The sequence below is a fragment of the Parus major genome, chromosome 1A (assembly GCF_001522545.3).
Source record: "Parus major isolate Abel chromosome 1A, Parus_major1.1, whole genome shotgun sequence".
Lineage (NCBI taxonomy): Eukaryota > Metazoa > Chordata > Aves > Passeriformes > Paridae > Parus > Parus major.
In genome coordinates this window covers 1,390,624-1,415,151 of record NC_031773.1, presented here as the reverse complement: position 1 = coordinate 1,415,151, position 24,528 = coordinate 1,390,624, and the positions used below count along the sequence as shown (strand labels likewise).

Genomic DNA, 24,528 nt, shown 5'->3' with positions numbered 1-24,528 from the left:
ATTTCCATTATAAAACTCTGCAGTTGCTGTTCACAGATCAATCCCTTCCCTCTGCTGAGCTGTTTTATCATCACCTGCTTTGCTCTCTTTGGGCCTCCTTTGCTTTCCTCCCTTTCACACTGAATGAAATTTGAATTTCCATGCCTTGAGGACAATGTGCAGGCAATAACTGTGGTGTTGAGTCCCACACAGTCAAGAACTTCTGGGAAGCACCACCCCATGGCAACTGGTTCCTTTCCTGCTCTCAGCTTGTGCTGCTCCCTCAGAGTGGAGGAGCTGCTGGGATTTGTGGGATGTCTTGATTGCTCAATTGTTACTTCAAACCTTCAGTTCCTTTATTCTTCTTTATTCTTCTTTATTCCTCTGTTCTGCTTGGATTAACGTGGAGTGGCTCCCTAGGAAAGGTGCTCTGGTCATGGAGAGGAGCCCAGGAATTCTTCATTTCATGCCTGGAACCCGTTTAGGTGAACTGTGCATTGCAGAGAGCTCAATGAGCCTGTCCTGGATGGGATGGGAACTGAAGTTTCCCTGTGCTCCTCATGATTTTGGGGTGTTGCTGTTTCCATTGATCCCAACTCAATAGTTCTTGGATGTTTTGGAAAGGGATTTAACAGGCCAATACCTGAAAAGTTTTAGGGACTGCAGGGATTGAAAATGTGACTGAGGATAAAACACATTTAGACAGATTAAACTCTGAAACAATGAGGTAACGTCTGATGACTCCAAAGTGACAGCATAAGAAATCTCACCCTTTTTTAGCTCTTGTGTGAGAGACAGAGTGAGCTTTTCTCAGGATGTTGATAAAAAGAAATTGCTTCATTACTTACAATGAATTTTAAAACCTGCACAGAAAATCTTTCAAGGGGCTGAGCCGCCTCTTCTCTGACGTGCTCAGGTCTTTCAAGGAACAGATAAATACAAAGAGAAATGTGTGATTCCTCCCTGGAACGTTGGAAGAGCGAGAGAATAGAATCCCAAAATGGTTTGGGTGGGAATGGAGTTTAAAGATCATCCAATTTCACCCCTCCCTCTGCTCTGGAGCCAGGCTGGGAGAGCTGGGAATGTTCCTCTGGAGAGGAGAAGGNTGGAATTCCCAGAGCAGCCCCTGGATCCCTGGAATGTCCAAGGCCAGGCTGGACAGGGCTTGGAGCAGCCTGGGATACTGGAAAGTCCCTGCCCATTGAAACTGGACAATCCTTAAGGCCTCTTCCCACCCAAATAATTTTGTCCTTCTGTAATTCCAGCCAATTCCTTTGTCTGAAATGTCCTGGAGCTTCTAAATACTAAAAAAACCTAAAAATATAAAAAAAGAAGAAGAAGAAAAGATGAAACAGGAGGATTTTAGAGTTAAACAGCTTGTAAGAAAATAAACCAGCAAATAACACCGTGTCAGGAAATATCTTACTCTATTTCACTTGCTTTTTGTTATTTCTGACATTAAAACTGAATAGAAAACATGTCAGGGATATAAAAAATTCAGGTAGGAGCCATTTGCTGCTAGTGGAGATAAGATAAAGGAAGAAAGCTCGGAGCAGAGAACAGTGGAGAAGAGGATGCAGGGTGTGAGTAATCACAGCTCATTAGCTCCAGTGCCTTTTCCAGCTCTGGATAAGGAATTCTGCTGCAGCCACGCTTTGGAAGAGCTCAGATCTGTACACGGGGAGTTTTAGGCAAACCAACAAAATCCTAAATATGCAAGTTGACAAATCCATTAATCAAAGTGCCTGCTGCTCAGTCGTGTGGCCTGGGGGAGAGGAAAGGGAAAAAAAAAATAAATCACAACGAGAAAAAGAGGAGAAATATGCATTTTAAACAATTTCTGTAGCTGGAAGGAGACTTTACATATGTGGCTGACACGGTGATCAAATGATAAAGGAGCCTCAAATTGAACCCCAACCTTTTGTGCAGGCTCTGAAAGCCAAGGCACGGCGCCGTTTTTCAAGGCAGATGGAGTGTGAGCAACTAATAAATCAGGTTTTGAAACATTAAAGAGCAACTTATTTAAATGCATATGGTGTTGGATCTCAGACAAGGCGGGATAGGGGAGCGGGGAGGGGTTGGGAACATCAGCACAGCAATATGGCAGAGCAGGGGCTCGGGGGCTGCGTCCAAATCAGGCACCAAATCCTGGGGAACATGCTTGGAGAAGCTGTTTCAGGCAGAAATTTTGGAATTGTTGGACAGTTTGGGACATTATTCTGTGTTCAGTGGATAGCTGAAGTCAGAGCATGAATTTAAAACAGTGAATAAAATGTTGGCGCCTTTTTCCTGACATCTCTCAAAACAGCTTTGCCGGGGGAAAGTTGGAGCCGCAATCTCAATTCCCCTTTTGGGGAGCTGAAATGCAGAAACCTGATCAGGGTCAGAGAGGCCACATCAGTCCCGTGGCTGGAATCCAGATCTGCCTCTCCTGCTTTGGGAAATCACTTTTCCTCAGGTTTGAGGCAGAGTTTGATCTGCAAACCTGAACACCAAGTCCAGCTCTGCTCAGAATCCCAGAGTGGTTTGGGTGGGAAGGGACCTCAAAGCCCATCCAGTGCCACCCCATCCATGGCAGGGACACCTCCCACTGTCCCAGGATGTTCCAAGCCCTGTCCAGCCTGGCCTTGGACATTCCAGGGATCCAGGGGCTGCTCTGGCAATTCCAGCCCAGCCAGGAATTCCTTCCCCAGATCCCATCCATCCCTGTCCTCTGGCAGTGGGAGCCATTCCCTGTGTCCTGTCCCTCCAGGCCTTTCCCAAATTCCAGCTCTCCTGGAGCCCCTCCAGGCCCTGGAATGTTCTGGAAGCTCTCCCTGGGTCCTTCCCTTCTCCAGGAGAACATTCCCAGCTCTCCCAGCCTGGCTCCAGAGCAGAGGGGCTCCAGCCCTGGAGCAGCTCCATGAATTCCTCTGGATTCCACAGGTCAGGGCCCTTCCTTCCCCTGCAGCCTGGCCCATGGGAGGTGTCCCTGTCTGGAACTGGGTGATCTTTAGGGTCCCTTCCCAGCCAAACCATTCTGGGATTCTCCACTCCCTGTTTTCTCCAGTTTTGGGTTGTTGGGATGAAAGGTCGTTCACCTCCCTGCAGGAGATGCTCTTGGTCAAATCACCCAGGAGGAAGGAATATTCCTGGGGTATTTTCTGGAGATGTTGGTGTCTCTCCAGCACAGGGAATTGGCTGGTCCATGTGAATTACACATTTCAGACCTTGATACAATCAGAATCTCCCGTGGAGATCTCCAATTCACGGAGAGAGGAATCCTTCACTCTCCAGGTGGGGATTTTCTCCAGGATTTTCCATGACAAAACTCCAGTGTTTAGAGCAGTGAAGGTGGGAGGAGCAATGGCATTAGTTGGGATGTCCAGAGCATCACCAGGAATAAGATTTACACCTCAGCATCTTTTTATGGGTAAAATATTTAAATACAAACAAAATTCATCCCCCCCTGCACCTACCTGCAGAGCACCCACGATTATTAATGGAAGGCTGAGAGCCAAGGAGATGTAAAAGCACATTTTTCTCTCGGTGCCAGGCTTCTGTTCTCCTCAAATCCATCATCATCTGGCCCAGCAGATCAGACAGATTGTTTTATTCCTCACCGTGGAGTTCATCCCAGTCAATAATATTGATTAGTGCAGGGTGACTTGATGGAACAAGAATAACACCCCTCTCTTAATTGGAGCCTGCATTTCCTCGTCCCTGCCTCAGCAGCTCATGCTTGGCTGGCTTCTTCAATAATTCTGTTCAGACATGGAGCCCACTGGAAATTGCAAGATCTGACATTAACAGGGGAAGTGAATAATTTTCTTTTCCTTGAACTCACTTCTCTTTTCTTCCCCGATTAAACTGCCACGTTGTGAGAGCTCACTCTTTAAACTGCCAGCTGAAATCCCTGGATTTTTTTTTTTTTTTAGAGCTGCCTCTTTCTAAACACCACCAGGAAAGTTTAAAAAACTCTGTCTTCATTTTTTTTTGTGCTTCCCAAGTCCATATGTTGGGGTGGGATTCATCCAGAAGTTCTGTGTGCTCAGGGTTCATTTGAGGAGCTGAGTCAGCTCTGGAAATGTTGTGACTGCAGACTTCCAGTTTCCCAGGGTTTCCCACTCCGTGGGGAATTCAGTGCTGGAGCTTTTCCTCTCACACCTTTGAATTTATGGGAATTCTTGCAGGAATCACTCCTGACCTAGAGGGGTTGTTTAGGGTATGGAAATGCTGGTGTTGGTGACCTGCTCAGTCCTTGCACGTTGCTGCAGAAGGATCAAATAAATATAGAAATAAAAGCACCCAAGAGCTTTTTTGTAGATTGATTGTTGTAAAGCACATAAAATTCCCTTGGAAAAGAAGGTTGGAGTCACTTCCTCATCAGCTGTGTTGCTCCTCTTTCCCACCTGGAGAAATCCTTTTTGTTTGGTGATGTCAGGGTCAAGAATTTCGAAGACCTGCTGGGGTAGTTTTGATTTCAAAACTCTGTAAAAACCCTGTCTCTAAAGCTGTCCCAAAAATGTGATTGGCTTCTGTATTTATTATTTATTATCAGTCTTGAAGGAGAGTTCACATGGAAAGGGCTTGATCCTACCTGGGGTATTCAAACTTTGCCTGAGCTCCTTTTTGGGGAGAGAAGCTGTGGCTGTCCCTGGATCCCTGGAAGTGTCCAAGGCCAGGCTGGACAGGGCTTGGAGCAGCCTGGGATAGGGGAAGGTGTCCCCATGGGATTGGAACTGGATGGGCTTTGAGGTCCCTTCCAATCCTTCCATCATTCCAGGATGATTTGTTTATGTGTGGGGTGTCTGGCCTGTTGTCCTAAAAATGTTTTCTTTGGGAATGGTTCCACGTGGACTTTATTGCTATCAGGACATGCAGAGCTTTCAGGAAGTTGATATTTTCCCTCTCCTCTCTTTTCCCTCCCAATATCCAAGTTTAAGGTACTTTGGTGTCAGGAGCTGCCTGTGGAAGTAATTTTGGAATGATGCAGTGATGCTGGTCAGGTTTTGTTGCCACTCCAAACCCTGGAGCTTGTGGTGTGTCAGTGATGTTCCCTGAGTTGTGTTTTGCTGCCAAACTCCACAAATTTATTTTTCCTGTAGCTGAGAGCCCGTTTGTACCCAGGTGGAACTCAGAGAAGGGAAAGTTCCAGCAGGAATTACAGGAGTCAGAGCTGGGAATGAACTCCTGGGAGAGCCAGTAATGCCAAATACAATAAACGAGTTAAAATGTCAGCACTGGCATCCAAACCCAGGCTGGAATTGCGCCAGCCCCACTCAGAGGTGCAGCACTTGGAAGCAGGAAAATTCTGGGAATTGCTTTCCCAACATCTGAGCCATGTGGCCAAGGGCTTGGGTGTTTGTCACCCGAGGTGAAGGACCTGGATTTGGTGGGGTTTGTGCCAAAATGTCCCCAACTCTGGAATGAGGAGCCCAAAGTCACCTCCAAACACCACTGGCAGCGCTCCCCCTGCCCTGGCAGTGCTTGGGGAGGGCACAGAGAGCAAAGCCTCACTTTAATCACTGATCTTTCACCAGGAAAGAAGCGTTTAATTCCTGTTTAATTATCACTTGCTAAATGTTTAATTATCACTTACTGTCTGAAAATCAAGGGATGTCAAGCTCTGTTAGACAACTTGTTCCACGTTATTTTCCAGGAGGACCTGATGATAACTTAATTGAGGGTGGTGGGTCCAAGTTTGTCTGCAAACCAGGAGCCAGGAACATCACCATCATCTTTCACCCCCTGCTCAGGTAAAATCTGCCTTTCTGCACGTTTCTACAGCTGCAAAGAATTAGAATAAATAGAATTAAAGCTCTGATTTGTGGGGATGGTGGGCACATTCCAGCTCTGAGATCTGGGGTTGCTCTGATGTTGTAAAGTTGTTGTGTGTGAAAAAGTAAACTTTGACGTTATTTTTAAATCTTTTTTTCCAACTGAACTGTGATGTCAGGTGGGATTTCCTGTCTGGGTGTCCCTGTGTCACCAAGCACTGTCATTTATTGACCTAAGCTGGGTGAAGTTTATTTGCAACCTGCCACAAATTGCTTCTTGCTGTTCTTTATGTTTATTAAAAAGTCAGAGGAGCTGCAAGGTGAGTTCATTGATGAAACACTGTGGGCTGGGGACTGCAAATCAATTCTTGATCCAGAGTGAGCCAGTGATTACCAAAATTATCACAGCTGGAATTTTAAACAGAGTAAGCCTTTAATAAACCTCTTCTCATGGTATCATTCACCTCTGATGCTTGAATTTTGCTGCTTTTCTACCAGTTTGTCCTGTTGGTTTTGTGGAAATTAAATAATACAGTGTTTATCTGGGTTCATGGCAACCTCCCACCTCTTTTTTCCTGGCAGGGTTTTCCTTTCTCCCCAGAAATGGCCTTTCCCAGCACTTTTGGAGAGTATTGCCCTCCTTGCCTGTATTTGTATGAATTCACTGTCCTGAGTCACTTAAACAGGGGCTTCTCTCCACTGCTAAACCCAAGAAATCACAAAATAGCCATAAAATATAATTGGAATCTGATCCCCAGAAGAAGGAATCTCCTCCTGACACCTCTGTGGCTGAGAGCTGGGCTTATTTGTGACTTCTCAGGACTTAAAAACATGGTTGGAAAAGGTATAAATTCCTCCAAATCTAAATTTTTTGATATCAAAACAGCAGGGCTTGGAATAATCTTGAGAACATCCTGAAATGTGTCAGGGTGTGCAAGATCTTGCCCTGAAAAAAAAGAGTTTATTTCTTGCTTTGTGCCCATAACAAAGGGGAGAATTCCATAAGCACATTTCATTTCTTCCTCTGTCTCCTTTCAACTGAAGAAATATGCTAAAAATAAATTTGCTACAGGATAATTTATAGTTTTCAGCTATTTTATGGTGGGAAAAGATAGACAACTGAAACTCAATATGTTCTTCAAGGCGTGACTGTGATGATGTGGACTTCAATTTCTAAATCATTAATGAATTTACAGACATCTTGCAAGCCCAGAGGGTGGTGATGCTCCTATTTTTATTGATGAGATCTTTCCCATTGATTCAAATTCTTTCTCTTTGCCTTCCTGCTTTATTTTTTTCCCCCTTTTTTTGCTCCCATCTGAGCAAAACACGAGAAGTGCTTTAAATAGCACTTCTCCCAAACACTTCACTTTGCATTCCCAGCCTGCAAGTCAGGCAGGAGAAATCATTTGCCTCGTAAAAAATAATTGCATCGAGATGAAGGTATCTGTGTACAGCGTATTTTTTGTGCCAAGCACCTGCAACATCTTCACTCCTTTGCATTGAGGATCTCATCAATAACTTCAGGAAAAGAAGGAAAACATGGAATGACCCAGTTTGCCCTTTTCTCCCTGTGGGGTGGGAGAGTTTTGGGGTAGGAGAGGGCTCTAAAAACCATTTTTATGTGATTTTATTCATTTTAATGTTGGACTCAGGGAATGTGCTGAGAGGTTTAACTCATGTTGAATGGGATGCAGAGAATCTGGGATGACCACAGGATTTCTTTAGCTGACAGTAATTCTTTTCCTGATGGGAATTCTGTTCCTGATGGGATAGCCACGGCCTGTCCCACCAGCAGCTGAAATGCTCAGTACGGTGAATTTGCTAAAATACTGATGCTTGCAGTAATTTTTGGCATGCAGAGTCATAAAATCATCATCTCTCAGTTAGATCCTTGTTGCCCTTTTCCAGAAGCTCCTGTTTGAAAAGTTCAGCTCTCCTGGAGGTAATTCCTGCAGAGCTGTGAAGTTTCCACCTGTTTTATTTTCCTTTTTGAGGTTCTTTATGACCTGCACCACTCATATTTTATCCCTGTCCCCTGTACATGCTTGAAATGGATCTGGGTTTGAATTCAAATGATCAATATTTTATTTACAAGAGTTTTTTTCCCCTCGTTTTTCTCAAAGTCCCATGAATACGTTGCCAGAGGAGCTTCAGCGCTGCACGGGCTCGCTGATTTTATGAGTCAGCTGAGTTCTTCTGGAAGTATTAAACCAACTGGATCACTGAGAAACCAGACCCTGGTGTGCTGATTTAAAGCCTGAGCATCACACAAAGTGATGGCTTTAAAATATAATTCAGCCCTGAACTGTTGAGGGGGGAGTTGGAAGCAGAGCATTCACACCCATCAGTGGGAACTCCTCTCTTTTGTGCTATGAGAAATGTCAGCGCTGATCTCATCACACAGGGACAAATCTGCTGCTTATAAAGACATTTTTTAATCCTTTTTTATTTACAAACTGAGGGTGGAACCTGGCTCCAGATCCTCTTGAAGAGTGCAGGGTCAGACTTGGGAAGGGCTGCAAACGAACCCATTCCCAATAACCAAAGTTTAGAGGAACTCTTAATTAAAACCATGGGCAGCGTGAGGAAAAATACCTAAAAATGGTTTTCAAAGCTTTCCTTGCCTTGGAATTCCTTTAGAGCAGGGAGTCAGAGTGGGGAAGTGAGATTTGTGCTGTTCAGGATGTGTGTCCCTGATTTCCTCAAGGACAACTGAGACACACCAAGGCCCAGATTAATTACCAGCACTTAATGACACCACCACACACGGAATAAACGAAGAGCGTATTTCTGAGAGACAAGTGGGTGTTCTAGAGGATTCCTGGGAATGGGCTTTCCTAACTACATCTGGAAACTGATTTGGAAATTGAGGCAGAACCCACCTCTGATTTTCCTTAGTTACATTTCATGGGAGGTGCCAAAGTATAAAAGTTACCAAAGGAGTCCATTTGCTTCCTTCATCCTTTGCTGGCAACCAGCACTGGAGTTACTGGGCTGAGGAATAACATCTCCCTTTGGAAGGAGGAATCACAGGAGCAATCCCAATGCCCTTCATTCTGGAATGTGGAACAGCCTGAGCGATGTCTGTCGTACCATTTGCTTGGTGGGGATTTTTTTAATGTCTTTTATTTTTTTTTATTTTTTTTTTTTAATGTTTATTTGTTTCAGCTGGCATTTGAAAGGCACTTGGCTCCTCGGGGTAATAATCATTTTACATATGCTTTATAGAGTGTGTTTATTACCAGACAATTGAGGAACAGATGTCTGCAGTCTCGAGGCTGGAGGGGGAGGAATGGGAAGGGTGGGAGATGGAGGGGATGGATGGTGGTGCTGAGGCAGACGCAGCTGAGCGGTGCTGGATGCTGGATACTGAGGCCGGGAGGGTTTCCATTTATTACCATCAGCCACACTTCATTAGGATCAAGCAGCAATTAAAAAGGTTGGAGGATGGAGGAGAAAGCCAAGTGCTCGTTGATTCGGAAGGAAGAATGACTTCCCAACAGGACGTGACCTTGGGAAGGAGGAGTGGGGAGGAGGAATTATCCTGGCACTGGTCTGGTGGGGAGGACTGGGATGTGCCAGCGGTGTCCTGATCACTGCCTTGGATTTCAGAGTCTGGAGAGGAAGAGAAAAACAAAGAGTAGGGGGGGAAAAGGGAAGAGGAAAAGCAAAATTCCCAATTTTCCGCTGCTGGGATTGTTCAGGATGTTTGGAAGTTTAATGCTCTGAGCTGCGGTCCAGGGCACTGAGAAGTTCTCTGCCTCTTGTTTTTTGGGATTTTGGGATGGGAGTGGGGGGAAGAGAGCAGCAGTAGTTTGTCATTTTCATTTTAAATATAATGCTCCTTTTAATTTCTTCTTCTTTTCCACCACTGAAAGCAGTGGGCTTCTCACTTGAAAGCAAATTTAGACTTAACTGCTTCTTCCAGTTATTTTAATGCAAATGAAAGAGGGATTGCTCTGCTATTAAATAAAAAAAATCCTTTAGGGACTAACTGGGGAGGGTGGTGATGGACTTCTGCTTCCCACTGATACCAGAATATTCCTCTCCCCCGGTGGCTCTGAGCTGCTGATGGTCAAGTGTCAGATCCCAGGAATTCCCTGTCCTTGGAAGGGAAGGTGCAGGACCTGTGCACCCACCCAGGGATGTTTTATGGGAACAATCCTGTCAGGCTGCTGTTGAATTCAGGATATGTCAAGATAAAAGGTGCTGGGTGTGGAATTTAAATCCTGTTTATTTTGAATATGTTGGGAGGTGACAGCAAAGTTGTCATGGGACATCAAAATCCTTTGGTCTTGGAGCATGAATGGCTGCTGGTGTTAAAAATTACATCACTAAGTTGATCTAAAACTCAGAACCCCTGTGTATCTCACCAATAACCCCTTTTAGCGTATCTGTACAGTAATAATAATAATAATAATAATAATAATAATAATAATAATAATAATAATCTCATTTTATTTTAAAATATGCTGTAATATAGTTGCACACTATAAAATGAATATTTGATAATATAGGGACTATGGGTCTTGGGAAGCAAAAGGAGTGTGAAAATTAGGTGAGTTTGTTACATTTAAACTATGCTAAATCACACCAAAGGTTAAGAGAAATATGTTATTTTTAAAGTCTAAGGGTTATTTATTATTAGTGAAGTAGATGGAAAATGTCAAGTCCTGTGGCACAAATACTGCTAAATAATGAGAGCTGATGCCTTTAGCTTCTGAATCAAACCTAAAATACTTGATTTCAGAGAAATCAATAAGGCTGACTCAAGCTGGGAAAGGGCACTTAGAATGTTGACTGCCTAAAGTTTGTGTTTGAGTCTGAGTAATGTGCACAGGATCAGGGTAAATAAAAAAAAATATCTGAGGTGCTGTTAAGTGCAGAGGAAACATGATTTGGAAACTTTTAAAGGTAATGGGTCCTTGAAAAGAACCCTCCAGATCTCATCAGGTCTTACATTTCGACAGATCTCCTTCAAAGGGTGGGAAAATATCAGTTATTTAATGGAATTCTTGATTCTGCAAGGCAGGGAGTCTCTTCCTGCTCTCTGGGGCAGGGAGATGGGGCCTGGCCTCTCTGTGGTGAGACAGACCAGGCTCAGATCAGGAGATCACAAATTCCCAGGATCACTGGCCTTGGAAAAGCCCTCCAAGGTCACCGAGTCCAAGCTGTGCCCGATCCCCACCTTGTCCCCAGCCCAGAGCCCTGAGTGCCACTCCCAGGAATTCCTTGGACACCTCCAGGGATGGGGAATCCAAACCTCCCTGGGCTCTTCCAAACCCTTTCCATGGGGAAATTCCTGCTGCTGCCCACCCTGAGGCTCCCCTGGCCCATCCTGAGGCCGTTCCCTCTCCTCCTGTCCCCGTTCCCTGGGATAAGATCCCAAATCCCCCCCGGCTGTCCCCTCCTGGCAGGGAGTTGTGCAGAGCCAGAAATTCCCCCTGATCCCCCTTTTCTCCAGGCTGAGCCCCTTTCCAGCTCCCTCAGCCTCTCCTGGGGCTCCAGACCCTTCCCAGCTCCTTTCCCTGGACACTCTCCAGCCCCTCCAGGGCTCTCCTGTCACGAGGGACCAGCACTGGACACCCATGAGTGACCCCAAACTGCCCTGAGGGGCCTCAGCAGCGCCAGCACCCAGAGATCTCCAATCCTTATTTCAGAAACACGAAATTAAACACTGGAAACAAGGAAGGGACCTTAAAGATCATTAAGTTCCAACCCCCACCATGAGCAGGGCACCTTCCACCAGGAGAACTTTTCCCTGGATACTCCCAGCTTTATTTCAGAAATGCCACTCTCGATGCAACTTCTCATCCACTCTCTGCTTCCTTCCACTGGCCCGAGTGGGAATCTTAGGGAGCAATTTGACACCTCCCTAGGGAATGTTTTTCCCCTCCCTCTCCCCCGGTTTAATGAGTGTTTAGGAGGCTTTTAGCTGTTGGGTACTTTGTGTCTGTCAGCAGCAGGGATGGATGTTCCTGGCAGGCGAATCCCAGCCCTTTCCATCCCTGACAAGCCCTCACGAAGTCGGCGTTGCTGAAGGATAAAGACACATCTCAGCAGAGCTCGTTGTTGTGACACTGCTGAGAAAAGGTTTCCTCCTGACTGGGGTTGTGGCAGGGACAGGGGACTCACACAGCCAAGGGAAGGGGAACAGCTTCACATTTTGTGCCTTTTTTTTTTTCTTTTCCCCCCCCACTGCTTTATGAGAACTGACAGTCTTGCTGTGTGTGTCTGATTAAAGATGACAGTTTATAAAAACCTTAAGGTGAGGCTGTTCATTTTCCATGACAGAAAATAAAGCGATCCCTACCCCCCCCCACCGCCACCTCCCACACAAACAAAAACTCTCACCAGCCAAAAAAAAAAAAAAAAAAAAAAAAAAAGATAAAGCCTCTTAATATGTGAGGCATTGATTTTATATTGTCTGTCAGAGAATGTGCTTCAGCAGATCAGTCAAGTTTGGAGTTTTCAAACATGCTTCATCCAAAGGGAAAATCAACAGCCTGTCAGAAATTTCACATGTCTCCAGCTCCTCCTTCCCTTTGGATGAAATACAAGCTGAAGGAACAGAGAAATTTTGACATTTGCAAGAGCTGGGGCTGAATAGCTGAAAACAGTGTTAATGTAATTCCATGGTAATGAGGTGCTTTGAACCAGGCTTGTGTTCATTGAGCCAACAAAGCAGGATGAGCTCGTTCCTTGATGGAATTACAGAATGGTTTGGGTTGGAAGGGACATTACAGGAGACCCAAATCCACCCACTTCCACCATCCCAGGCTGCTCCTGTCCAGCCTGGCCTTGGACACTTCCAGGGATCCAGGGGCAGCCACAGCTTCTCTGGGAAACCTTCAGTTTACTTCCAGCATTTCACTTGTGTTCTGGAGGAGGCTCGAGCTTCCCCATGCTGCTGAGCACTGTTATTCTGATTTTTGTCAAGGTTTGATGATGTCATGCGGATTTTCAGTGATTTATTTATTCCTTGGGAACAGAACAGTTCAGTCAGGAGGGACATAAAATGATGATTTCATCCAATTCCCTGAGCAGCTCTGGGCTCACCACATGGCCAGGGAAGTTCTGAGCAAAGCTGGAAGGGCAGAAGGGACCCATCGATTGAGCTGAACCATCTCAGGTACAAAATTCCGGAAAAAAAACTGAGTTCCACACTGAGATCCACGTTTAAGAATCACTCAGGTCGCAAAAGCCCTCTAAGATCTTCAAGTCCAACCATTAACCAGCACTGCCAAGGCCACCACACATCCCCAAGTGCCACAAGAATTACCAAACACTTTAAATCTCAGTCACAGGTTGAGATTCTGCCACGCAGGAGTTGGTGCTGTTCAAGCAACTCCTTTATTATCAAGGAATTAACTTCCAGTAGTAGCTAAAACTTGCTTTAATAATCCCAACTTTCATTTCAAACATAAGAAATAATACTCTGATATTGCTAAAAAAAAATAAATCTGTAGAGCAACAGAAGAGCCCCCATGGCACAACCAGAAAAGCATCTTTGATTTTTGTGGTGGAAGAAAAGGGAAAAAGAACTTGACAAATTCTAAATTTGTAATCTGTCTATGGAAGCTGTTCAAAAAACTCTTCACTGAGGGTTTTCCCTGAATGGGGGAAATCCAAGGATGAAAACACAGTGTGGTTTAGGTCCACTTTGTGATACTGTTACCTTAAAAATTTTTATACAATGCCTGTGTTTGCTTTCATCAAGCTTTATGAATTTTTGATTGAAGGCAGGAGAGCTGGTGCTTGATGAGAACAAGAAAAGGTGATTCCTGTATTTAGGATTTTCTGTCAAAAGCAAAGCTCTAAAACCTGCAGTGGCAGTGCCTTTTGGACCCCACATCCCCCATGCAGCCATCAGAGCAATAAAAGATTAATAATTTAAATTTTTGCTCATTATTGTGTTTTATATCAACGTGGTGGTGATATTTCTGATAATCTGAACTGTTCATTTCAACCAGTCTGATAATGGGTTTGAAGTTCCTTCACCACTAAGCTGCATTTTCCCATTCTGCTGAATTCCTGGATACTGCAGGACCCTCATTTATTCCTGTTTTATTTGGATTATTTCGTTCAGACACATCAGATGTGGCTCCACAAACACTTGCAGGGTTTTCACGGGCACGTGGCAAAAGGAAAGTCCTGTCAGAACCTTGGGAAAAGCCTTTTAGGGATGTGAGCCCATGGAAAAAAACAGATTTTTCAAGTATCAGGTCGTGACACAAAATAACTTTTTTTTGGTGGGATATTCCTGAAGGATTTAACTTTAAATTCTGTTGACTTTTAGAGATCTGCAGAACAGGCATAAATAAATTTCACAGGCCAGAAGTTGGCCTTTAGTTTGGTTATTTTGGGTCCTGGGAATTTTGAATTTTGGATGATAGCTCAGCAGGAATTGTACTTTGTGGAATATCACTGAAAAGCACTTCTATAGTTCCTTTCTTCTGGTAACTTCCAAACTTTTCAGAGACAAAATTCATTCACACCTAAGTGTGAAATTGCTCTGTCCATGGAAATTCTGGTGCTGGAACCACCAGGGAAGAAGTTGTGGACGACGTGTGGAGCTGAATGGTCCCAAATTCTGTTCAGATTTAGAATAAATGGGAAAAACTGGAAGTCTTAAATTCCCACCGTTATTAATCAAGCTCCATATTTCCCATTTCATTGCAATTTTGTCTTTCCAAGTTGTATTTTTACAAATGGATTTGCTCTGGAGGTGTGACAGGTGACAATAATCAAATTTACTGGGGTGGCAAAGAGGGCTGGAGCCCCTCAGCTCTGGAGCCAGGCTGGGAGAGCTGGGAATGTTCCCCTGGAGAAGGGAAGGATCCAGGGAGAGCTTCCAGAACATTCCAGGGCCTGGAGGGGCTCCAGGAGAGCTGGAGAGGGACTGGGGACAAGGCATGGAGGGACAACATCTCTTTTTTCTGGGCTTTATTATGATTTATGAACCAATCCTTGCAATAATACCTCAAAATGATGGCGTGGTGTTGCCATCATCATTGATGCCAAATGATGTCAGAATGCTTTGGAACACAAACCCCCCTGTGCTTATTTAGGCTTTCTTTTGGCTGATTTATTGAAGGGTAAAAAGGCTGCAGAGAAGGATGTGTGCCAGCATGCTGATAAAAAACGTGATGATGATCAGGTTCTTTGTGCCTTTAATAATCTTTGGTGGCTTTCAGCACTCATTGTCTCTGGAGTAACAGTGAGACAGCGTTTTCAGAGTGAAGAAAAATAACAAATTAAAGCATTTTACCCTCTGTAAGGTGAAATAATGCTGCTAAATAAGTGCAGGTCCCTCAAAATTCCTCAGTTTTGGGATACCCAAGTTTGGCATTTTTTACCTGAGCCAAGGAGCTCATTCAGGGAATCTGAGACAGAATTGTTCCTTATACAGAAAAAATCCTGGAGACCTTGTAGAAAGAACAGTAATTACAACAAGAAGAGGGAAATGTTGGCAAATGTCATTTTCTAGCAGCTCTCCCAGAGGAAATCCTGGTGGATTTTGGAAATGAATGAGCGACAGCCTGGTCTGGTGGATGGCCAGAAACTCAGAACTCCTGCACAGAGTAGGAAAATTTATATACTCTAAAGCTTTATAACCTTACAGGGAAGAAATAAAACCATCCCCTGGTGCTGCCTCTTTGCAAAAGGTGGAGGCAAGTCTGGAGTCTGGGATTTTATTCCTTGGGGTTTGTCACTGCAAACCATCATTGAGACAATCCTTCCTCCTGATAAACCCAGGCTGAGGGGTGTGGGGGGAAATTGGTCTCGTGGTGCACCCTGATGACCAGACTAGACCTGCAGCACAGCCATTAATTGATAAAAATTAATAGAAGTTGATTAATTGCGGGGAATCCCTCGATTGCTGGTTGCTGTCTTACCTTAGCACTGGGATTTTGATGTCTCACCTTTGCCTGGCTCCTGAAGTCTTGTTCCATCTCCTTCCCAGGCTGTTATTCCAAGTTCTTCATGGCACTGGGTGTTTGGAACGGAACAGAATTATAGAATTATAGAATTAATTATAGAATCATGGAATGGTTTGGGTTGAAAGTTTATCAGTTCCACTACCCCAGGGTGCTCCAAGCCCCATTGTCCAACCTGGCCTGGTGCAGGAGATGGGCTCAGGAATCAAGAGGCAACTCAGTATGAGTTAGCTACTTGTTCCATTTTATTGCAGTTTTAGCTACATTTTTATAGTATTTTGGAAAGGTAACATGTGATCCATATTTTATTATGATTGCTGTTTTTCACAGGTTAGCTTCTACATTTTTACTGGTCCAGCTCATAACACCTGAGCTCTATAAGATACTTTTTAGTGGAACTTATAAGATACATAAAGCGGTTATATAGGATACATTCTGCAGAATTCACATCCTGACAAACCTCACAAGATACATTTTACAGATTTCTCATCCTGAATTCTCACTGTCTTATTAACACTTAGTTTTCTTCGTGTCTTTGGTAAGATATTGTGCCAAGAACTCAAAGTCAGGGTTGTGCAGGCCTTCCAGGGAGTTGTGGCCTCGAGGAGCAAGCCCTTCTTCAACAGCCTGGGACACTTCCAGGGATGGAACAGCCACAACCTCTCCATGTTTTCTTCTTCCTGTGCAAGAGATGCCAACCTTTTCACTTTAATGACAGAAAACTTCATCCAGGTTCCCCTCAGCTGCCTTTCCCCCACTGCTGACCCCGTTACCTGCGGGGTTCTTCATTCCACCACACAAAAACCCACTTTTCCCATCTGCATCCCTTGGGAGCCTCCTAGGGAAATTTTTTGCCACTTCTTCCCTGTTAAAAAAAACAAATAGAAGTTGTCAAGGCTGGAGAACTATTGTTGCAGTGAGCAGAACGGGTGCTTATTATCAGTTATGGGCACGCCCAGGTCAAGAGTGAAATGTTTTTTCTGTTTAGTTTGCTGAAAGGCTGGGATGGGTTTAATTGCTGGTTGTCATTTGTAATGGAGTAGATGCAGTATTAGAATTATTCAGATAATTTGTTGTAATTACCCACCATCAGGAGCTTTACAATGCTCAGAATACAATCTTTGAAGTAATGGAACTGAGTCCTTTGAATGAAAGGCAGCAGCTCCTGAGAGCACAGTATCATTTATGGACGTCAATCAACTCAACGAGGTAAACAAAACAAAGGTGCTGGGCTTTTCCATAAATTCTTCCAGTGCCCTAAACCTTTCCCAAAAATCTTGGCAGAACAAGCAACATGCCTGGAGTGCTGGTAAATCAAAGCTTTTGCAGAGTTCCTGAAAGCACACAGGGTTTGAAAAGCACTGTGTGCCTTGACTAAAGCGTTATCCAGAAAAACCTCCTCGTGTCAATCCCCCGGGGATCGTTACTCGTTCTGGCTCCGCCGCAGGAGGAGAGAAAAATCTCTCTGAGGTGCTGCTGCCCCTGATTCTGCGTGAGAAACGCTGGTGAGAAGTGGGAAATGGGGCACAGCTTTCTGGGGAGGCAGAGGTTCCCATTTGCATTGCCCTCCTCTCCACACCCAAATGAATCAACAGATGCAAACGGAGCAGGAGAGGCTGAACTCCCAAATTTGTATTCTCCTGGCTCAGGGCCTGAGCCTCGTCTGGCAGAGAAAGAGGGAGGGAGTGAAAAAACCCCAGAGCCTCATGAATAGAAGTGTGGGCTCCCAGTGACCTTTACCTACTGTGATAATTCTGATGTAGAACAACCAAATTCCTGGAGATGTTTAATCAGCAAAGTTGAATTTTGATGAAAGCACATGTCACTGTGCCATTACTGCTGCAGGAATTAATTCTGATTCGTAGCAATGTTCTGGCTTTGTGAGGATTAACACTGGTGAACTGTCACCTTTTCAAATTCCTTCCAGCCCTGGTGGCCCAAAAGTTTTATTTCAGATGGAAAAAAATGTCAGCTGGCACCCAAAACCTGCTGGGTGCTGGGCTGATCCCACAGCAGGGGAGGGGATTCTGTCCCTGTGTCCCCTCAGGTGAGACCCCACCTGCAGAGCTGCCCCAGCCCTGGGGACAACAGCAGCAGGACCTGGAGCTGCTGGGGAGATTCCAGAGGAATCCCTGGAGCTGCTCCAGGGCTGGAGCCCCTCTGCTCTGGAGCCAGGCTGGGAGAGCTGGGAATGTTCTCCTGGAGAGGAGAAGGATCCAGGGAGAGCTTCCAGAACATTCCAGGGCCTGCAGGGGCTCCAGGAGAGCTGGAGAGGGACTGGGGACAAGGCCTGGAGGGACAGGACACAGGGAATGGCTCCCACTGCCAGAGGACAGGGATGGATGGGATCTGGGGAAGGAATTCCTGCCTGGGCTGGAATTCCCAGAGCAGCCCCTGGATCCCTGGAATGTCCAAGGCCAGGCTGGACAGGGCTTGGAGCATCCTGGGACAGTGGGAGGTGTCCCTGCCCATGACCTGGAAAGGTCCCTTCCACCCCAAACTATTCAATAATTCCATGATAAATAATCCAACACTGGGACATCAAACTCCACACCCACTCAGACATGGAATTTATTTGAGTAACAAAGCTGAATTACAGCATTGTGTGTATATTCTGTATTTTTATCCTCAATTTTGGATGAAGAGGTTTAAATTGATTATATTTTTATTTGTCTCCAGGGAAGGACATGTCCATGTGTAGTCTCATGATGGGAATGACATCACTGCAAATTCCCTAAAATCATGACCCAGAATGTCCTTTAACCCAGGCATTTAAAAGCCACTTGTTCTTCTAATTTAATATATTTTAACAAAAAAAAATGGAGTTGAAAAGTCCAATGCTGTGACAACAGTGATATTTTTCTCCTTTCAAACAGAAGTTGAATTAAAATTTTTGTTAGAATTCTTTCCAGTTCCTGAAGCTCAGGTAGATCCTGGAGGAGACTTTTTACCTTCAGGTGTTGAATTTCAAAGGCAATTTAAAATATGTTGTTTTCTTCTCTTTCTCATACAAATCCAGTTGGGATAAGTGGAAGTGACAGTGTATTTTTATGGAGTTTAATGGGCATAAATCTCTCCCTGGCTGGAATTTGCCTCGGGAATGCTGAGCTGAGCTCAGGAGATGATCCATGTCCGTGTGTCCCTGTCCCTCACGGGCACTTCCAGAGACTTCCCTGGATTTGCTGGCAACTCCCAGCAGCTCCACAAGGGAAAAAAAAAAAGTCAAATTGTCAAAAGTCATCAGTGGCTGTCACTTCATGGACCTTCACACCAGAGATCCCCCTTCGGAATTTCACTGGAGTGATTTTATTTTCCCTCTCCTTCAGATAAGTAGGACAGTGTTGGACAAAACTGCTGGAATTTAACCCATTTGTGGTTTTTTTGTCATGGCTGCAAAACAGTGGTGAATTTAGGAGTTTGAGGCTCAGCTCTGTGCTCTGCCAGGAGCTTTTCTCCTTCTAATTATTCTTTTTAGACTCAAATTCCCCAATTCCTCTGCTCCAGGTCCACGTTGAAGCTATGCCACCATAAATCTCTGCTCCCATCTCCTCCAGGACATCCCTGCTCCAGAGAAACCACTGAAGCACAAGTCTGAGAGGGAGATTCTTTAAATAAATCCCTTTTCTGTCCCTCTGACTATGAGAAGTGGATTTTGGGAGCCCTATTTACACTTCTTTTTTCTCAGATTCTTCTCAAAGTGCTGCTGCTGCCCAAGGCTTCGTGGGAAGTTATTTTTACAGATTCCTCTTCTGCACAAAGTCATCCCGAAATAGAAAGGTTTTGCTTTCGTTTATATGCTTTGAATTCCCAAATTTTAAAGCTTATATTAGTAAAGCTTTGCTTTCCTAATTAAATAACTAATTATATTTAGCAGTTTGTAGGGGTTTTTTTTTGCTGCTTTCTGGTGGTTTTCGCTGCTCTGATCTTTGCTTTTCGTGACATTTCCAACATATGTTTGAATTCTTCCATCTCCTGTGCCTTGTCATTTCGTTGCTCTTTTTTTTAGCACTGATATATAACTTTTGCAAAATAATTGCACAATAACAACTCCAGTGTTAATTTTTTTTTAATTTTTTTTTTTGGGAAAGCCACAGGAGCTGCAGGTTTTCCCTCAAAGAGATGGAATAGAACCCTGGTGCTGCAGGTGGGCTGAGAACAAGAACCCAGATGGTGCTGGGAGTAGCAAAGGTGTAAAAAAAAGAGTTTTCTGTGTATTTTTACCGTGATTTGTGTAAAATCCCCGTTTGGGAGCATAATATTTTGAGGGGAGAAAAAGAAAAAGCAAAACAAGAGCATAGAAGTCACCTTAAACCTGGCCTGGAGGTGTTTTTTACAGTAAATCTTTTGACATTTTTGATATCCGCGTCACAACGAAGTTAGAGGGGACAATTCCCACCTCGTGTGGCCAGTGACCCCAGAGATGGCAGCTGTGTCACAGCCCATTAATGTCCATCCTCCCAAAGCTCAGCCTGGCGTTTCCTTGGCTCGTGGTGGCTAGAGGTGGCCGAGGGGGATGGAAGGAGGGAGGTTCCAGGCTCCAGGGCTGTCTGTCTGCTGCAGCATCAGGGAAAACACGGCTGGCCCAGCAGGGATTTGGGCAAGGTGTCACTTTGGGTTTAGCAGGGAATGTTGTTTTATGGAGGGATGGAGATGTGGGGATGCAGTGGTGCCAGCAGGGATGGGCAGCTGGAGAATCCCCAGCTGCAGAATCATTGCCTGTGCTTCATCTTCCCTGCTTTGGGGATGTTTCTCGTTGTTCAGCTGTTTGCTGTGGAACAAAAAGCGCAGCAAAACGGTGCCCCCGCTTCTCAGGCATCACTGTCAGGTTTGGGTTGCATTTCTGTACAAAATTCTCTCAATTGCATTGAGGACACTGGGAAGGTTTTGGGGCAAAACATGAGAATTATCAGATTCTGTTCATTTTAATAGAAATCACTGCAGCAGCTCCAGTCTGGTCTGGTTTTATGGAATCCAGAGCAGGATGAATTAAAAAGATGGATATTAATGGGTTATTGGGAGGTGTGTTTGTGTGAGAGGAAAATCAGCTTTTTCCTGCAGTCACAGAATCCCAGAATGGCTGAGATGGAAGGGATTTAAAGCTCATCTCATTCCACCCCTGCCATGAGCAGGGACACCTCCAACCATCCCAGACTGCTCTAAACCCATCCAGCCTGGCCTTGGACATTCCAGGGATCCAGGGGCTGCTCTGGGAATTCCAGCCCAGCCAGGAATTCCTTCCCCAGATCCCATCCATCCCTGCCCTCTGGCAGTGGGAGCCATTCCCTGTGTCCTGTCCCTCCAGGCCTTGTCCCCAGTCCCTCTCCAGCTCTCCTGGAGCTCCTTGAATTCCTGGAATGTGCTGGAAGCTCTCCCTGGAGCCTTCTCCTCTCCAGGGGAACATTCCCAGCTCTCCCAGCCTGGCTCCAGAGCAGAGGGGCTCCAGCCCTGGAGAAATTCCATGGATTTCTCTGGAATCTCCCCAGCAGCTCCAGGTCCTGCTGCTGTTGGGGGGGCCTGGGTTGGTCCAAGCCTTCCAAGGGCTCCTCAAGCTCCTCCTCATCTGATGCTGAAGGAGAGAGCTCAGCTGATAATGAAATGTGCACGTTTCCCTTCAGAATATTTATAACCACTGTGAGAAATTTCCTCTGGCTTTGCACCTCACATGGGTGGGAATATGAATTCCTAGGGACAAATTCCATCCAGGGAGAGGACATTGTGAACAGACTTCTTCACCTCCTGAGTTGTATCTGAAAGGGAGAGCAAGATCCAGTTCTCTGTTTCCTGGAATGAATGTCAGAAAGGACATGGCCTCATTATCCTGCTTCCCCTTTTCCATCCACGTCAGCTCTGGCAGCTTTGTGGGTGTTGTTCAAAACCGCTGATTTTTGTCATTGATCCTAGAATTTCCATAATTCCAGCATTCACCAAGGAGGTGATGAAGTACATGGGTGTATTGTAATTATGTGATGACATACAAATGATGTTTTCTGGGTGAAGAAGCCGGGATTCTGATACTGATAAAAAGTTTAAAAACACCCTTTTGGTTAATCTCAGCCTGTGGCCGTCTTAGGGTAATGATTTTCCTTGCTTAAAGTCCCATGACTTTTGGTTTTGCTGAGTTCACAGCTTTTCCTTAGTCCTCCCCAGTCAAATATCCAAAGCGACCCCATTTCCTTGAATTATTGGGATAGTTCATTATTTGAATAATTATCATTGTTATTTTAATGCTTTTAAGTCACATATTACAGTGAGGGTGGATGATTTTAATTTCTCTTGGCTGCATTTCACAACAATTAATTCAAACAGGGGAACCTGTGGGAAGAAAGTGCTGAAGAGCCCTGTGGGGGTCAGACATCAGTGGCTCTTATTCTAAATCTGGGCAAATCAAATCCTTTTTTGCCTTTTCTCCTTGGGTTGAATCTTCCACTGAGAAGCTTTCTAAAAGGTGATGGGGTGGGTGGAAGCAGAGGATTTTAGGTTTGAGATCAAGGCTGGTTGGACATTTGAGAGAATAACTTTGAGTTGTGCCAGAGGAGGTTTAGATTGGATATTTGGAAAAAGTTCTCTGTGGAAAGGGTTGTCAAGTGCTAGAATCGACTGCCCAGGGAAGCAGTGGAGTCCCATCCCTGGAAATGGTAAAAAACCGTGTGGATTGAGGTTGTGGTTTAGTGGTGAACATTGTGATGGTGCTGGGTGGACTTAAAGGTCTTTTCCAACCTTTACAATTCCTTGTTTTTATCATTTCCTTTGAAAAGATGAACCTGTTGTCAAAACCAGCTGACGTGGCAGCACCAGCTCCCCCCTCCCCTAATGACATTTAAACCTGCTTTAATAGGAATTCCTTCTTTCACTGCCACAGCCCACTGTGCATAAATCCCAGAAATTTCACCCCACCTTCATCTTTTTAAGGACTCTTCCTCTTTTCTGATCATTTTGGTACAAATCAGCATCACAATTGTACCTAAACGTCATTTTTCTTAACTTCTCGTTGCTTTGCTGCCACCTCCCAGAGACCAGAGCAGAATGGAACGGGATCAAACCTTATCCCAGCAAGAAATTCACTTGGGGAAGGGTTCAGATCCTCCTCCTCCTCCTCTCTTTAATGTCACTGCTGTCCCACAGTGACCTGATGCTGAGATGGATTTGCTTCTCCCAACTCGTGTCACAGCAAATACTGACCTGACCTTTACAAACAACACGTTAACATTTATAGATTTGTATTTTCCTGTGGCTTGTGGAGAGAAACGGTTCCAGGTGAACAGGAGGGATCCTTCTGTCCTGGCATTCTTTCTCTCCTGGGTGTGGCAGCACATTCCCAATGCATCCCTTTCTCATCTCATCCACTCATTTTGTCTGTGCCTGCTGGTCTTTGGCTTTATTAAATTGCTTTTTATGATATTTTCTACTTTGGCCATCACCAAACACAGATTAAAAGGCAAACTTGTAGAGCATAGTTGATTTTTCTTGGTTGTTTCAGTTCAATTTCTGATGGAGGCACCTGGTGGGGCTTAGGATGATCCTTGCCCACTTCTGAGCAAATCTTGGAAAGTCCTGGCTGTCTTCTGTTTCTAAGCTGAAGTTTTCTCCTGCAGGAGAAAACCAGAATTGGAGCTCACTCTCTTTGGCTTTGGCTCAGCAGTGGCAAACTTTAAATTTCACTTTTAACTGCCTCTCCTGAATTTATTTGTGAAACAAAACTGAGTCTGAAGGGGCAAATGTGATTTCTATCCATAATTATATCCTGTGAATAAATGCAAGTAGCAATTTGGCTAAGGAATAAATGGATATCATTTTCCCTTTCCATCCCTTGGTAAGACACAGTTTGTTGTCTTTTTTCCTGGCTGTGAATTCAGATATCTGAATTCTGTGCTCACACTCTTGGCACTTACGTATTAATTTTTGTTTTCAAACTCGATTTAGTAATGCAAATTATTAAAAAATGGCCCAAGAAAACAAGTATTAATATGCTGTAAAGGACAGCTCTGGAATGCAGGTGGTGGAGGGTGTTTGTGTGGAGTGACCTTGGTTTCAGAGCTGGACTTTCAGAGGTTAAAATAAAATTAGGATGAAAAATGAAACATCATTTCTGTGGTCTGGATGTGGTGTATTCCCCAGGACGGATGGGGAAGAACAGGAAGAATCCTTGGTGTCCATGGCTGGAATGAGATGATCTTTAAGATCCCTCCCAATCCAAACCATTCTGGGTTTCCATGGTTCTGGTGCCTAATTCTTGGAAGAATGGCATTTCTTGGATATTTTCTTTAGAGGAGAATAACTTAATAATGTCTTCATACACAGGACATGGAGCTTTAAATAGTTCATTTCAGGGAAACTTTGATTTGCAGAATTTAGGAGGAATTAAATGGAACCTCAGTTTTGCTTTGCAGTATGTCTGGTGCAGCAGAAGGACCAAGATGTTCCTCTCACTCTGGATCAGTTTGGGGAACATTAATTTGTTTTTAATTCATAAGAAGATATTTTAAATAAGGTGCAGGCTTGATATAAATTGCAGAATTATGGGATGGTTTGGGTTGAAGGGATGTTAATGCTCATCCACTTCCACACCCTGGCATGGGCAGGGACACTTTCCACTATCCCAGGTTACCCCAAACTTCATCCAACCCAGCCTTGGACACTTCCAGGGATGGAGCAGTGTTTTGATTAAAACAATCAAACCTGTATCAAAAAGCTTTTATAACTGAAGATCCAAAAAACGGGATCCAACTCCTGGCAGGACTCAATCCCAGCTCTCCCACTGGGGCCAGGTGCTCCTCCAGCACCTGCTCTGCTCCTCTGCCTCGTGAAGATCGTCCCGTGTCCTTCCCAACCCTGCCAACCACAAAAGC

General features: G+C 44.7%; 1 protein-coding gene across 3 annotated transcripts in view; it reads left to right on the top strand.

Annotated features, from left to right (window-relative positions):
* The window catches only part of EXOC4 (exocyst complex component 4), a 294,646-nt gene that overhangs the window by 141,933 nt on the left and 128,185 nt on the right, over positions 1–24,528 (top strand). The window contains exons 10-11 of one of the 3 annotated variants that reach the window (XM_033514656.1): positions 5,621–5,717; positions 6,321–6,800. In XM_033514656.1, the coding sequence (XP_033370547.1) occupies positions 5,621–5,717; positions 6,321–6,411 (188 nt within the window). In that variant the 3' untranslated portion in view covers positions 6,412–6,800. Of the gene's footprint in view, positions 1–5,620; positions 5,718–5,917; positions 6,202–6,320; positions 6,801–24,528 lie in introns of those variants that run through there. The other 2 variants (XM_033514657.1, XM_015627621.2) reach the window with 2 other exon arrangements.